Source organism: Microchirus variegatus (assembly GCF_963457635.1).
Source record: "Microchirus variegatus genome assembly, chromosome: 3".
In the NCBI taxonomy this organism is placed as follows: Eukaryota; Metazoa; Chordata; class Actinopteri; order Pleuronectiformes; family Soleidae; genus Microchirus; species Microchirus variegatus.
The window spans coordinates 5,603,888-5,621,032 of NC_139804.1; the positions used below are offsets into that span (position 1 = coordinate 5,603,888).

General features: G+C 44.0%; 1 protein-coding gene across 1 annotated transcript in view; it reads right to left on the minus strand.

Moving 5' to 3' along the window:
- The window catches only part of LOC310925382 (protocadherin-16-like), a gene marked incomplete at both ends in the record, with an annotated part of 110,927 nt that extends 101,423 nt beyond the window's left edge, over nt 1–9,504 (minus strand). The window contains one exon of the mRNA XM_083887329.1: nt 7,705–9,504. Within this exon, the coding sequence (XP_083743455.1) occupies nt 7,705–9,504 (1,800 nt within the window). The remainder of the gene's footprint in view (nt 1–7,704) is intronic.
- Between the last annotated feature and the right edge of the window lie 7,641 nt (nt 9,505–17,145).

Genomic DNA, 17,145 nt, shown 5'->3' on the forward strand with positions numbered 1-17,145 from the left:
GCAGGGGCACAAAGGTTTGATTTGAAGCTCTTTAGAAATATGACGGTACATTTTCTCCACGATTAAATCATTAACCACAGTTTAGTTGCAGCTGTGAGCTTTTTCCTCCGTAGAGGTAGCACACCCTCAAATTTACAGCTTCAAAAATACTCAGGTCTGGTTTCCTCCTAAAACGTACGCAGCCACATAGGATTACATTTTTCAACGCCCCTTTCTCCTCTTCACTTGTCGTCGGAAAGAATGAGGCGGTGGATTTGCTCAGGGGGGGGTTTTCATGAGCGCTCAGCCGTCTCAAGCAACCGGCAACTTTGACCCTGCACGCCCACATTCTATCCAGATGAACATGGGTGTTTATGTTCGCGTCGGTGCCCCTGCTAGGCCCAGGAGTGAGTGTTTGAGGAAGTATTAAATTGTGCGAAAACATTAAGTAGCACATCCAGTTTCCTGCAATTTCGCCGTTCTCCAAAAAAAATGCTGTTACTGCACCGCAGAGCCACAGTGAAGCGCTCGTAGTAGTTAGCAGGAGGGAAAAGCAAGAGTCAGTCAGTTACCCTCAAGCTAAAACCAGTCTCACGAGGAGCACAGACTGGTATGGTATTAAAACAGACAAGTGAACATTTCATTTCACACAAAACCATTCCCAGAAAAAAAAAAAAAAAAAATGTCTGGTTAGAATTGATTGCATGGCATTTTGTACCAAAAATATCACTCCACGAAACTGGCAGAGTTACTCGTCTTCAGATGATTTGAAGCTGGCCCTCATTTGCATTCTCTGCTTGAGAAGTTAGAAAAGTTCATTACAGAGAGTCAGACTGGAAATGAAGAGACGAGATCAGGTGCATTATTATTACATTATACTATTTTTTTGCAAAGATTCACTTTGGGTGAAAACGAGCTGTTTAATGCACTATGCAGAGAACTTGTGGGGAAATTAGGCTGGCATTTAAAGCTCACATAGAGTGGTCCTGTTGCACATATATGTGAGTTATGGAGGTCTACTTACATAAACTTGTTTTTATGGTCAAAAACCTCCTAGTTGCTGGAAACGAGCCGATAGAAATCTGTCCTTTTTGAAGCACTTGCCAGCGGCGCTATTTCAGACATAAATCTCGCCTGAGAAGACAGACTGTGTTGTGATTGGCCAGTACCCCGGAAGTGACCTATTCAGCACACCCGCTCTCAGAAGCGCAGCTCCCCCTTCTGGAACGGTGGATGCACTGCTCCTCATTATCAAAACATTGTTTTAACAGTGTTAAACAGTCCCTTTTATGACTTTGACCCAGAGTCAGAAGACACTGTCGCTCGTGAAACAACCTCCACAACGGACGTTATTCTTCTTCTGCGGTTCAATGTACGCAACCGGATGTGCCCGGACTAGTGCCCGGAACAGGAGGATCTGCTGTTCAGGAGAACCGGTGTTTACGTAACTATAACGGGATTTTCAGAGATCTCGCTGAGCCCCGAGATTACAATAAAACACAGCGTTCTCAGCAGTGGCTGAACTGTTTGTTTAGAACCTTCAGGGCTTCTTAAACAAGGTAATGACGCAGATACACACTAAAAAAAACAGCGTTAATTGGAACTTCCGGTCTAGTTCCGCTTTAAGAGAATCTGTTAAAACGAAGAAGAAACTTTTCTCAGCGTGCTCCAAAAACATAAACACTGCATTTCTTTAAATGAGGATTCTCGTTCGAATACACCAGGAAATAATTACCTCCGAAATCGCTCACGCCAACGTTGTCAATTTTTTTTAATTTACTGTGAGAGTTTTGTTGTTTTTTTTAACAAGAAACAATTAGTCTTTTCTCCAGGGAATTAGAAATGAGCTGTAACCTAAAAACAACATAAGACAGAGGTTGTGGACAAAAACAAGAAGTTCTTTCTGTTTCATGTGGTTAACACACGCTCAAGGACACATGAATGACACAAGGTAATGGAATCCCTGTTATTAGTCTCTGCCTGCTGGTTACAAGTAGGTGGTCAGCCTGAAAGACTGTGGAAAATCTAGCGTGAAAAAAGAACAACTTTCTTTTTATCATTCGTATGTTCCCTCCTGTGCAATTATTAGTATTTTTTTTCCTCCCATAGACCGGCTGCTTTTATGTTGGCAGGAAGAGACTGAGGGTACAACTTTCAGCGAGGTACCTCCTTTCAACTAGGCTGTCTTTAAAGATCCCAGTGAAATAATGAATGTGTCGGAGTGCTGCTGTAAAAAAAAGACCACGACGTATCCGCCATCATCTAGACTCATCCATAATAATGTTTTTTTTTAATCTTTTGAAAACAACATTGTCATATGGAGAAGTGATCTGTGTTCATATTATAACACCCAAACCCGGTGTACAACAGGAAGCTGATTCTCTGCGCCGCTGTTGTTTGCTTTGTTTCAGACACAAGAGAGTATGGAAACAGTATAGTTGGGGTTTTTTTCTGCATGCTTCCTATGAATTCACTTTAGCTAGCAGCATGTATTGTATGTTTTTGGGTAACATCTACTGCACGTCTGTCCGTCCATGGGAGTGGATCCCTCAACTGTGGTTCTCCCTAAGGTTTCTACCCTTTTTTCCTGTTACAAGGGTTTTTTCCCTTCCTTACCCTGGTCGAAGGTCTAAGGACAGAGGATGTTTCCAACCCTGTGAAGTCCCGTGAGACAAACTATGTTTTGTAAACTGTGGGCTATACAAATAAAGATTGATTGATTGATTGATTGATGTTAAGCTACCTAAAAAATTTTAAAGGAACACTGCGTAGTATTTATGACCCAAAATCCACTTTTTTTTATACATATTATGTGCTCCTGCAACTATTGCATAATAGTTTTTGTTTCATTTTCGTAGTGTTTCAAAAAGTCATGTAAAATAACATGGTCGCGGGCCGCTGTTGCATAGCCACTGTTAGCAGCGAGACGCCATGTTTCTACAGGAGCCTGTAAGGACAAACCCGAGAGAACAAATCAAGCGTCTCTTTACTTGTAGCGGAAGTCCCGCCTCCACTCTCTCCGCTTCGTCTGCTACGGCCGCGGTAGCTCGCCCTCTCCCTCGCCTCACGAACCTCATCTGCTGACACGGAGAAAGACGACGAGGACGACATTTGACCAGCTGAGGACACCGTAGCGCTCAGGGAAGGGAGGGGGTGAGCAGAGGAGCAGTTCTTTGTTGTTAATTTCAGCCTCTCCTCTAGATGGCACTATAAACTACTTACTTACTACTAACTTACTTCTCAAAAGTGCATTATGTAATAAATCTAAAGCAACTGGCCGTAAAATCCTCCTAATATGTCCTAGAGACTCAGGAATAATGTTCATATTACAATCATGTTTATGTTTTGAAATCATGTTTTGGCATGTGGCGCCACCTACCGCCATCTACCAATAATTGCAGTCAGTAGAGACGCAGCTGCCGAGAAACCACGGGTTGCCAGTTACGTCAGAAAAGGAAACCTAAAAGACCTTGGTATTTTGAATTGGAATGTAGTAACCGTTTTTGGCCACATTCTTACATATGGCACCTTTAAGTCAACAGAGGATCAATTCGGTCTCCTAAATGTCCAAAATGTACTAGCCTGGATTTCGCCCACATTTGTCCCCTCAGTTGTCTTTTCGAGAAATTCAGTTTAGTACAATTACAAACACTGTTTTATCACGTCATGTTAGTCTACTGGGCTGTAATATGAACCTTTTCACCTTTTTTTGGGGGGGGGGGGTGAGGTGATTATTCAAAAAATCACCAAGATATCAGTGAGTCGGGCAGCAGATAAATGCAAAAGCATGAGTAACACCTTCACTTCTGGCAATCAAGTGTTGGTCTCATGTTTTTTTTCAAGTGGCCGCAGTGATGACAAGTGGTCCATTCTGTCATGAACATGTTGGGGGGGGGGGGGGGGGGTTAAAAATTAGGTCCGGCCTCTTGTCTCAGAAATGAAGAAAAATCAGATAAGAATTTGGAGAAGGAATGACAGACCGACAGAGAAGGAAGCCCCCCTGCTAATGTCGCCTCCGCCGCTCATGCCAGCGCTTGTCAGGGCTCATTTCCCCCTCAGCTGCCTGGAGACCCCCTCTCGCCTTTCTGCTGGAGCCAGAACGACCCCCCCCCCCTCCACGAAAAAAAAAAGACAGAGGGACAATTCTTAGCGCAGACACCCTCCAAACCAACGATATGAGGTGTAAATTATTCCCCAATGTGGGATTCTGACATGACCCGCTGGAAAGATACATTAATTCATAAGTGAAATGCCACACAGGAGAATAATCTGCAAATGATTCCCAAAAGCCGACACAGCGAGGCATTGCTTTAAAGTCTGCGGAGATATTAAGTCTGGGCCGATGTGCCTCATTATCCCTAATGACATTTTATATCACGCCTCTTCCTCCATGTCAAAAAATCAAAAGCCCCCTGAGTCCCTAATGACCACATTAAATGACCTTGAAATAATGATTTTATTCTAACAAGACGTCAGCCATAAACACAACCCGGCCGAGTGAATGCACGCTTTCAACTCACAGTAAAAGAGCGATACATAAAAACAGCGTGAGAGCAAAATGTGATCGCTGCATGATCCAGGCGACTTTTTTTTTTTTTTTAAAGTTGGACATGGTTTGAAAAGTATTAATGGAGAGTGGAGTTGGTAATGGCTCACGAAACACTGAGTTTCTGGTGCTTAAAATCGTTGCTTTCCGTGGCCTATTTGATTCACTCTCGATGATGACCTATTTTCTTTGCAGAATCTCACACGTTGGATTACAGATTGATATTAATATGCTCAAATCCTTATTTTTTAGGCCCCACACGCACATTTTTAATGTGACTAATCAGTGTTTGCAAACACATGACCGACTGCATGAGAATACTCAGGAATTGTTCTGCTGTGACGTTGACGGAGACACTTCAAACATGTTGACAATACTGCTATTGTAATGGTTTTTGGACACTGTTGCATGTGGTGGGGAATTGGGAGTTTCGACTATAGGGGCGAAAAAAAAAAAAAAGAAAAAAAAAGGCAGACATGAGATGTCTTGCTGAGATGTTTGGATGTAGAGCTGGCACCGCGAGTAAGAGCAGTCTGTTCTCACATGCCTCGCCAAACACTCGGCTGCAGCATCCAGTCCAGGCCTGGGAGAGGCCATGAAGAGCGGTGGCTTTAAGGAGTTCAGGCCACGTTATGCTTATACTCCGACTGCGTAACCACGGAGACCCCTCGGGCCTTCATACTTCTGCGTCGTGGTGACGGATACGCGCTGCAATTTCCCATCCCGATCAGTAGGGGTCGATGCGCAAGGTTGTCGTGCTTTTGGCTCATGGATGTATTATATGAACTGGACAGAGCTCCGCCCCTTCGCTTCCGTTCATTCCTATGAAGCTGCTCACCCAGCGCATATGCCCAAAAAAGTTTTTGACTTCTGCGTTTATTTCCGGGTTATGGGGCCCATAGAGCATGCGCAGTAGTGTCACTACCATATCTATCTAAGATCTATAAAAGCCTGTGTCCATGTCTCGAGGTGTCCTGTGGACACTTTTACTATTGCGATCAATGGGAAAATTGCTTTTTGGGCTTTTGGGCTTTTATGGGGTTTTCTGTTGCAGTACCCACAGTGGCCACCATGTAAAAATTGTCTTCAAGGCAGAGGGGGCGGTGCTCTATCCAGTTCATATTATACATCCATGTTTTGGCTACAGTGAGCAATGGCGTCGGAGAGAGAAAGACTGTTGTTGTTGTTGAAACAGTGGCCGTTTCTCACTTTTCTGTGTCACGGAACGCAGTTTTAAGATAATTTGAGGCGAGAAATTAGCCATTTAGAGTCTAAACATGTGCTGTGTGTGTTAGAGCTGAAACGATTAATTGATGAATCGATTAATAATCGATTCATAAATTAATCGGCAACTATTTTGATAATCGTTTGATTAAAATGATTAAAACAAGATTTCTGATTGTTTTAGCTTCTTAAATGTGAATATTTCCTTTATTTCTTTGCTCCACATAAACAAAGAAATCATTAAAACTGAATCATTTTGGTTTGTGGACAAAAACAAGACGTTCGAGAACATCGTCATTTCCAGGTTTGACAAACACTGATCAATGTTTTTTTTAAATTTTCTGACATTTTATGGACCAACCGATTCGTCGAGAAAATAATCGACAGCTTAATCGATTACGAAAATCATCGTTATTTGCAGCTCTATGTGTGTGTTAAGATATGACGTATTTATAGTTTGGCAGCGACGTCGTCGGCGGTGATCAGCTCCACCTCTGTGGACGCTCGGTGAGCGCACTGTGAGCCGGCACAGAGCAGCGTTATCTCGGCCTGTCCTGAGGACCAATCACAGCTCTTGCCGTCTCCGTTGTCCCTTGACAGAGTGACAGACACTTATTTTTCAATATTTTGTGCAGTCGGAGATGACGCAGAGGGCTCTGCGTAACCTACGCAGAGCACTTTACGCGGGAGTATAAATTGGGCTTTACTCCATGATCACGCATTTCATATTGTGGGAGCTGTTTGAACGTAGGTAGTACGGCAATAGAAGAGAAAGTTGAAACTCTGACCGTGTCAAGTTTGAAAGAAAAACAACATTTTCATTTTCCCAGAACATGAACTTCAACTGACGTTGGAAAAAGAGCGATAACAGAGCTTTATGGTCTTCCAGATCATACATTTTTTTTTTAATTCTCCTCTGCTTTGCGTTCCAAATTCATTCAGCAATCAATTTTTTTTGTTCTTTATCTCCATGCCTCCTATGATTTACAGTGTAATAAGGGACCTCCTATAAGAAGCTGTGGCTTCTTTTTCTGCATTCAAGCCAGGAGTCACAGTGTAAGCCTACATCTCTCTTCACCCCTCCCTCTCCCAAGGCTAAAGCCGGGGCCAAGATCCTGTCTGCTGGGCCCTCTGTTTGGACTTACACTCTGTATCCAACTCCTTGATCCTGCAGGCGCTTGTGAAGCAGAATTTGTTAGAGCCTCTTTAACTGTAAAAAGCATTTCAAAAACCTCAGTGACGCTTGTAGCGTGTCGTCATTTGGCGCAGCGCAAATGAAACTGAACTGAATAGATTAGAAATTGCTTAATGACTTTAACTGATGAGCCGTCTTTTTTTGTGAGCGCTGTCTTTTTTCGCTAGAACAACTTGAGAAAACAATGTTTTAATGAAAAAGGCCTGCAGTCGCTGGGAGCGGGAGGGGGGGGGGGGGTGTGCTGCTGTAATTTGTCCAAACTTTAATTCATCTTGTCTTCTATAGCTATTTTTTTTTTCTCACGCTCAACTAGACTAATTAGGATGCCTTTTGAGAGTGAAGTGACATCTATTTCTTTAGATAAAGCCCTGAATTTGTCTCTGGCTGCAAATATGTGAAAAAGCCCTTTGTGCCTTGGCTGACAGAGGACTTTGCACTGCCTCTGTTGCCCTGGCAACCTTTTGAGAGGTGAAAGGCAGGACAGCCAAAGAGGAGATCATCTTGGCCGAAAAACACAGGTAAATCCTCACCGAGGCCGTCCAATTTAAATAACGTTAACCAGTAAAACAACTCTTCATAGAAAGAATGAAAGGAATCAGCAAAGTCTGACAACTTCCACCATTATTTGTCTAATAAATTCCCATTTATTATTCTCCTCACGGCTGACCCTAAGCCGAGTTCACTTACAGTCTGTAAGTGTAGGCGTGTGTTTACAAAATAACTCTTAATTAAATGAAGCTGTAAAAAAAAAAGGTCCTACCTGAAGAACGCAGGTCCCCGGAATGGTGTTTTCCTTGATGGAGGCGTTGTAGAAGTTTCTCTCAAAGACCGGCTCATTGTCATTTATATCCTGCAGCACAATGTTGACCACAGCAGTGGAGGACAGCGGCGGTTTGCCGCCGTCTCTGGCTACCACAGTTATGCTCGGATTGGGGTTCTTTTCATAATCCAGCTGGGACAGAGTGGTGATAATCCCCGTGATGGCGTCTATCGTGAACCAGCTCGAGTACGCGCCTTGGCCTTGCAATACGCTGTAGTTAATGTCCCCGTTCGGCCCCTGGTCTTTGTCTCGAGCCGTCACTTGTAACACGAAACTCCCCGGAAACACCACTTCGGGGATGACTTGCCTGTACACTGGCTGGTCGAACAGTGGCGGGTTGTCGTTGACGTCCATCACCTGGATGATGAAGGAGGACTCGGCTCTGAGGGGAGGGGTGCCCGAGTCTGTCGCCATCACTCTCAGCTCATACGTGTCTCTTTCCTCACGGTCCAGAATCTGGTCCACGCACATCAGATAGATGATACTATCCTTTGTGGTCAGACCGAACTTTCCATCGCCTCCCTCGAGCGAAACGTTGACATTGGCGTACTCTCCGTAGTCTGGGTCGGTGACGGAGATCCTGGCCACGTACTGACCCGGCTGAGCGCCCTCCGAGATCCTCGGAGATCCGTCCTCGCTCAGGAAGATGATGGTCATCGTGGGCTGGTTGTCGTTGTAGTCTCTGACGTGGATGGTGACGAAGGCGTTGGTCACTTCCGGCTGTGTTGCGTTGTCTTGCGCCTGCACCACCAGCTCGTGGACTCTCCTCATCTCAAAGTCCAGCGGTTTGTTGAGCGTGATGACGCCCGTTCGGGAGTCGACGACGAAATAGCGGTCTGGGTCGCTTTGCCTCCTGTTGATCTCGTACAGCACCATCCCGTTGTCGCCTTCGTCGGCATCTGTGGCAAACACCTGCAGGATGTTGCTTCCCGGTTGGAGGTTCTCAGATATTATGGCATGGTAGCGGCTCTGATTAAAAACAGGAGCGTTGTCATTGATGTCTTGCACGGTAATATCTAGAGTCATCTGATCGCTCCTTTTAGGCGAGCCGCCATCAAAGGCCTCCAAGGACAATGTGTAAGTAGATCTTTTCTCTCGGTCGAGAATGGCGTTGACCACCAGGTCCAGATAGAGAACGCCATTGCTTCCCCTCCTGGTCTCCAAGGTGAAGGTCTGGCCAACATTGCCGTCTTTTATAAGATAACCCTGTGTCGTAAACTGGCCTTTATCTGCGTCCACAGCCGGGTCGAGAGAAAACCTCGTTCCAATAGCTGTCTGCTCGGGGATCTTAAACATGGCGCGCTTTCTCGAGAACATCGGGGCATGGTCGTTTATGTCATTCACCTTGATGGTCACCTCCACGGTCACCCCCGTCATCGTGACAGCAATGAAGTTGTATCTATCCCTCACTTCCCTGTCAAGAACCTTGGCCGTTTTAATGATGCCGGTGCTCTCATCGATGTCCAAGTCGGTGCCAACGCCCGTTCCCTCGTGGTCTGAGATGAAGTACATCGATGCCGTGACGCCCGGAGGAAGTCCGGCACTGATATCGCCCACGATCGTGCCGGCCGGTTGTTCTTCGTCGAGCTGTAGCTCCAGGGTCCCGAGGACGACGGTCGAGTGGACCGTCACGAGCTCTAAGGCCACGTACAGCATGAGCACTATCCTTCTGTTCCACCAGCCCTCACAATGCGAAGGGTCCATCGCGGACTTCCCGAAACCCTTGGCAGCTGTCTTCATGTTGGCTCCTTCTATTCAAACCTGGGAAACACACACAAAGAAGACGAAAGAAAAGCTGAGCAATGTCGAAACCTGACAACGGCAGAAATGAAGAAAAGGTATATTATTTCTGTGTACACAGTGAGTTAGTTTAAGAAATATAAGAATATGGCTCAAATAGTTTCCCCATATGTTTTATGGGCTCTCCTCCCAACCGCAGTGCATACAATAGGCCCTGCATGTAACTTTTTCCAACACCTCCGAGTTCACCTAATAAGTCAACACCTTGTCTCTCCTTCATACCAGAAAGCTCCCCTCTGCTAAAGAAACATGGAAACCACAGGCACTGCCTCAGACGGAGAGTCTTTGACTGATGCAATTCAGCTCCAGTTATAAAGGTGCGGGGATCACTTTTGTCAGCCTACCTGGTGCGTTCACCAAAAGCAGTACTTTGTCACGAGAATGTGGGAGGCAGAGTCCTGGATTTAATATTTATTCATGCTGCTACTACATTTAGCCCTCCTGGAATGAGCCGCTTTCAAACTGCTCCTCAAATAACCTTTAAAAAATATTTAACTCTCCCCCAAGAAAACACATCTATCTTCCAATACTTGTGAGAATTAAGCGATGTGAATATTAAATCCAGAGGAAAAGAATATTCAAATATTGATTTTTTATTTTTTTTAAGCTCACATAGAGTGGTCCTGTTGCACATATATGTTAATTATGGAGGTCTACTTACATACATTAACTTGTTATTATGGTCAAAAACCTCCTAGTTGCTGTAAACGAGCAGATAGAAATATGTCTTTTCTGACGCTGTTCCTGAGCCGCGATATTTCAGACATAAATCTCACCCCCAGAAGACAGAGTGTGTTGTGATTGGCCAGCCAGCGTAGAGCCTTCCCAACTGTCTTGTGATTGGCCAGTACCCGGAAGTGACATATTCAGCACACCCGCTCTCAGAAGCGCAGCTCCCCCCTCTGGAACGGTGGATGCACTGCTCCTCATTATCAAAACATTGTTTTAACAATGTTTAAAAATAGCTTCTTCACGACTCCCCGCCACAGTCCCTTTTATGACTTTGACCCGGAGTCAGACCCAGAGTCAGAAGACACTGTCGCTCGTGAAACACCTCCACAACGGACCTTATTCTTCTTCTGCGGTTCATTGTACGCAACTGGATGTGCCCGGACTAGTGCCCGGAGCAGGAGGATCTGCTGTTCAGGAGAACCGGTGTTTTTACGTAACCGGACCGGGTTTTTTCAGAGCTCTCGCTGAGCCCGAGATTACAATAAAACACAGCGTTCTCAGCAGTGGTTGAACTTTTTGTTTTGAACCTTCAGGGTTTCTTAAACAAGGTAATGACGCAGATACACACTAAAAAACAGCGTTAATTGGAACTTCCGGTCTATGTCCGCTTTAAATGTGGCAAGGGTGTTGCATAAACAGAAACGCAACTCAACTGCAGCGGCTCAGCGCAATGTGGAACTCTTACAGCGACACTGTCACCATCTGCACAATAATCCGAAACCGCCAAGTGTCTGGCACATAAAGTTATTGTGTCATTTTCATCACACTGAGGCTTCCAATTGTGTGTGGTGGTTGTGTCTCATATTTTAATTCCTAACTACCATTATGAGTTACTCGAAAAGTATTTCAGCTTTAATTGTTTAAGAGTTAATAAACACAGAAACATATTAAGTTTTTTGTTTTTTTACTGGAAGTTCTTCAAGGCTCCCCCCAGTGGCTGACATGGAAACCAAACATCTGTGCCTGGGTGTGTGTGGTAAATGCCTCCCCTGGATGCAGTGTGGACATGTGTGTGTGTGTGTGTCTCGCTGGTGACAGCATGCTTGGGTGAGACTTGAGCAGCGGAGTTGAAGGGCTCCGTTCAGTCTACCTCTCTCTCTCTCTGCCTTTTCTTTCTGGCTCCGCAGCATTGTAATTGAGGTCCGCTGGACGATGGCCATGAGCGCACCAGATTCCAAAAGCTAATTTCACTCTGCTGTGATTCACAGCCCAACACACAGCCCGAGATACTGACTTTAATGAATCTGACTTAAGGGGTGAGAAACCTTGGAAGCGTTCGGGTGTAAAGACACGGAAATCACCGTTGTTAGCGTCGGCTACAGCCGTCCATACTACTTTGTTTTAATTTGAAAATGACATCCTCAGATATCGTCTAACACGTGTATCATTTACCATTAATGAACACTGGGCATCTCCTCTCAAGTTCTGAGCTTGGTTTGAGTCAGAGCAGGGATTTATTTTTATTAAAACGTCAAACTGAAGCAGGAGTGTTAATGGAGCTTTTTGTTGTTCACGAGCTGATAACTGTTGGATCAAAGCCGATCAGATCCAATCGGGAAATGGACGAGGATAATTGCGTCGTATAAAGTCATCGTAATTGGCAAAAAACGGAGCCAGCGGCATTTTTTTTAAACTTCAAAACTGACTAGTTGCTCTAATCGAAGAGGCGTGAGCTGGTGGAGCCACTATTTGGCCACTTTATTAGGCAACTAGTTCACCGTGTTGTGCATTCAAGGGGGATTTTCTGGTCGTTTGCATATCTTGGTTGTGACGACTGGTTATTAAAGTCACTTTCTCTCATTTTCTGACACCTTTCTTTTTCACCGTTCTGATGCTTGAACTATAGCAGGTTACCATGACCATGATGATCATTGGCTAATGAGATATTTGCATTAACAATCAGATGAGTTTGTCCTTTTTTTTGTTGGTAGTTTAACGGTACGCAGAGAAAGCAAGAAAAAAGCAAAGGAAAAATTATTTCTTTGCATTTTTATTTTTTTTACTTATGATAACAATAATGACAATCAATATCTTTATTTATTTGTTTTTTTTATTAGACCCTACAGTATTTCAGATACAGGCCTCTACCAAACGGTTGAGACGTCTGTGCATAATAAACCTGGTTTGCATAATTCATAAACTACAACATTCAGAACAAGTCACATTAAAGGTGCCATATGTAAAAATGTGGCCAAAAACGGTTACTACATTCAAATTAAAAATACCAAGGTCTTTGGTACTACGCAACCCGTAGTTGCTCTGCAGCTGAGACTCTACTGACTGCAATGATTGGTAGACAGCGGTAGGTGGCGCCACATGCCAAAACATGATTTCAAAACATAAACATGATTTGCAGTCTGCAAAAGATATTTTTTTAATGCAAATATTGTGGCTGTACTGTTGTTGTTGGTGAGTTCAGTTTGTTATATGAACATTATTCCTGAGTCTCTGTGACATATTAGGAGGATTTTACGACCAGTTGCTTAAGATTTATAACATAATGCACCTTTAAGTGTTAGTGAGTTCAGCTTGATGCATTTTCCAATGAGATATAGTGACTTAAAGGGTGGTCGACCAAATGGTTGAGTAGTACCTTAAAGGGTTAAAGGCAAGGAACAAAAAGAAATGACCTCTGGATCAATTTTCTGCATTCAGAAAGACTCTAATACTTGTAGTATGACACTTGCGTACTCTATGTATGTACGTGGGTTGCTTTCTGATTCCTGCGCTCAGCTCAAACCTGAAGCACATCAGTAAAAGTCTTAACAGCACTTTCCATCTCCGCATTAATTCTCTTACTTCTGCGAGACTGGGGGGGGTGGACGTTTACAAATCTCACTCCGAATCTCGCTCACTCCGAACAAACTCTCAAGGCCGAATAAAATCCCAGTCTGAAATGCCACAACTGAAATAATGCACTCTCTGGTTGAGCTACAGTGGAGGACCTCTGCAGAGCAGCGCCGCAGCCTAATGGATCTAGCAGACACACACTCGGCCCGAGGCTAATTGCACAACACCAGGTTGAGAGGGACATATGGTTTATAAAGATTTGGTCACGAGCGAAACGGTAATTTCGCCACATCAAAGCTAACACACGCTCACCAAATACATAAAAACTGTCTCTCACCTACCCAGACATCTACCACTAAGAGTTAATGACTGAAGGGTTGAGGCCAGTTAGTAGTCGGGATATAAAAGCCAATAACCTATTCGTGCATGGAGCTTCAGGGAAAGTAATCTGAAGGGGAAAAAAAAAAAAAATCTTCAGAATAGCCGCTGATGGTTGAAAGCTGTTGTATTTAGTAAGCCAATTCCATTGTGGCTTGGATTCAGATGTTTTCCTTGCATCATTGTCCTAGATCACGGTGAGTCCCTCCCACTGGTAGTTAAACATTGGTGGAGAGGGTTTTTTTTTTGGTTTTTTTGTTAAGATGATGTAAGTCCGTGGAGGATTAGCCCCCGTGTACCTTCAGCGAGGACGGTCAAATATTCAATTGCATGCAGTTTTCTTTTTTTCCTACGACCTGTACACAACACACAGTGCTCACCTCATTGTTATTAATAATGATGGCTTGACCTGGTTTCTTTTCGAATCCCCCCCGAAAGCAAGGAGGATTTACATGCAGAGTGAAAACCTCTGTTTGTATACGCTGGATATCTTTCCGATATCTCTTTGCTAGCACGACTGGAATCAGCGTAAAAATGTGAATGCTGGGAACATCAGGGCCGCATTTCAGAACCTCCCCACCGCGTTCGACATCATGTTTGGCAGCATTTTTCTTTTTTCCATTTTATTCTTCCTGTGAAGTAGAATTTGTCTTTTTTTTATTATTATTTTTTTTTACCTCCACTATGAAAACAAGCTGGTTCGGGGAAAAAAAAACCAAGTACATCTGAACAAACATGGCTGCCCCCTCTCCCTGAACCTTACATTAACCTACAATGAAACCTAAATATGATTTATAACAACGTACAGTCAAAAAAAAAAAAAACGTTAGATATCACAGTTAATTTCGTGGATTTTTTACACGCCGCACTAGCCAAGTCGTGCAATTTCATCCGAGAGGACACATGTTGGGAAATGCCTTCACACTGAATCAACGTCAAATACTTATCTTAAGCTAATATCGTAGACAACAAACACGCACGATATTTGAGATAGCCGCTCGCCCTCTCTCCTCATCCAAGCAGCAGTATCAGACTACAGAGATACGGCATTAATAACGGTCTAAAAATCCATCCCAATCAATCAAAAACCTGATCCCTGAAGTTAATTAACACAATGAAACCGTGTTTTCACCAACAACAAACAGGCCAACGAGGGGGGGTTGGGCGACCGCAGTGACAGACGACGTAAACTGAGCTTCTAATTCTAATGTCACGATTCCAGTTAACTCAAAGAAAACTTCTGTGGTTTGAGAAACATGCCAGGCTGCCTGAGGCTCCATAACGGAGCCATAATGGAAACCACAGACAAAAAAAAAAAAAACTGCAGATTGACTGGACATGAGGATGACAGGCTTAGCACAAAAGCGAATGAAAAAAATGAAGAAAAAAAAAAAAAAAAAAAAGTCCTCTGAATGTTTGCCAGACTATTGCCTCTCCCAAGTGCCACGTTTCTGTGCTCTGCATTAGTCTTTGAAACTTTGGTCCCAGGGCATGTTGAGGGGGGGGGGGGGGAGAGGGAGAGAAAAGGCCAGGAAAAGCCATTACAGGCCTCAGATACGCACGCGATCCCCGGCCATAACAACGCGATATTGGGAAAACACACTGGCTACTTTTTCACAGTGAGCTTAAGGCCGCTGAGAAGGACGATCCGTTTCCCCCCACAACAAGAGCAGCATGCGTTAGTTCAGCTGTTTTGTCTAAGATGTTCCAGATTTTTTTTTTTTTTTTTTGAAAAAAACAACACACATGTACACCTTGTGTCTTTGAAGATGACGCCATGTGATATTGTGTTTCCATTACAAAGTGGTTGCATCATTAAAAACACATGTGCATCGCGTTACAGTAGCAGGGGTGCGAAGGAGTGTTTGGACAACATTACAACAACCGAGGTCGAAGGTCATCGCGTGAGCAGTTCCGCATGTGTTTTTCCCGAAAGACGACAAGGTTTTTAAAAAAGAACACCGGTCGTGAAAAAGCAAACGCTCATATCGATGAGTTACTTAAGTCCTTACTGGTGATGACACTTCACTATAATGAGGCAAAACTGCAGCAACTGCAGCCATTTCCAGAAATGTGGGGCAACAGGATCCTGGTGCTGGTGTGGCCGTCCTGGAAGAACCACATCTTTTGTTTTTCATGCCTTTTTAGGAGTCTGCAACACGAGCTTCATCAACAGCACATGCGGAGCTACAAAGACACAAGACTGGCGAAATGATTACTTCATGCGCCGCGCCGAGGGTTTTATGACATAATCCTTGGAATCGTATAAAAGCTGGGGTGGCCCGATGCATTTTCTTAAGTTCAAGCCATCCATGCTGCTTTTTTTTTTTGTTTTCGTTTGTTTGTTTGTTTTCTCTGTGACTTGTATATTTTAACCAAACCCAGAGTTTGAAGAATGGTTCGGATTAGAGAGATGTTTTTGTACATGAGAGGGCGGTGGGGGGGGGGGGGGCGGCGAAATGATCACAAACATTTAAAAATGGTCGAGAAAAACAAAGCAGGTGGGGAATGGTTGCACGAAAAGGATTTAAGGATAAGTTACTGAATAAACTCTTTAAAATAAGTGTTAGCTGGAGCCAATCCCTGCTGACATAGGGCAAAAAAAAGGGGCAAACATTCACATTCACACCAACTCCACACAGAAAGAACTGGTCACGACCCTTGACCGTCTTGCCGCAAGGCAACAGTGCTAACCACTTCCGTGTGGCCCAAAAATCAAACCAAAGTAAAGTTTGCAGAACTCTCTAGAATCAATATAAACTCTGGAAAAGTTGTCAATTTTCGCCCCTGGTGACGTTTTCCACACTGCGCACAGGAATTGAAATTAGTGTCATGTCAGGTGACAGATGGAGGGCAACGGCAACGATGCTCGAGTAAAGCGAGCCAGCCAACATAACCAACATGTTCTCACGAAGGGTTCGTATGAAAACGTACGAAAAAGTGCGTACCCCGTTTTTGTGCATTATCCTAGGAAAGTCCAATGACACGAGCGCGAGTGCGCATGTTCTCAGTTATTACGGAGATTTTTCAGGTCTCTACCTCGCGTTATGGTTACTGTTATGGTTACGGTGGCGGGTAGGGTTAGGGAAATGGACAGGGTTAGGGGCTATAGCGCATCATTATCAAAATTACATGCGAAAGCATACGAAAACCCAGTGCATTACTTTTTCGTACCGTTCAGTACGAATCTTTCATGAGAATACGCTGACTTGATAGGTTGGAGTACGACTGAAAAACACAAAGAAGAGATTGGAAAAAAGTTCCCGATGTAAATTCTACAGCTCCAAAAGGTACTGTGTCCCTGTGCTGCCGCTGTATACACATAAACGCTCCCTCAGCCTGTTCTGAAAGTTGCTTAACTGAGCCCAACAAAAATGAGCAGAAATTACACACTGCAACCTTAAAGGTGCCATATGTAAGAATGTGGCCAAAAACGGTTACTGCACTCAAATTCAAAATACCGAGGTCTTTTTGGTTTCGTTTTTCTGACATAACTGGCAACCTGTGGTTGCGCGGCAGCTGAGACTCTACTGACTGCAATGATTGGTAGACGGCGGTAGGTGGCGCCACATGCCAAAAACATGATTTCAAAAACATAAACATGATTTGCAGTCTGCAAAATATTTTTTTTTAATGCAAATATTTTGTCTGTACTGTTGTTGTTGGTGAGTTCAGTTTGTT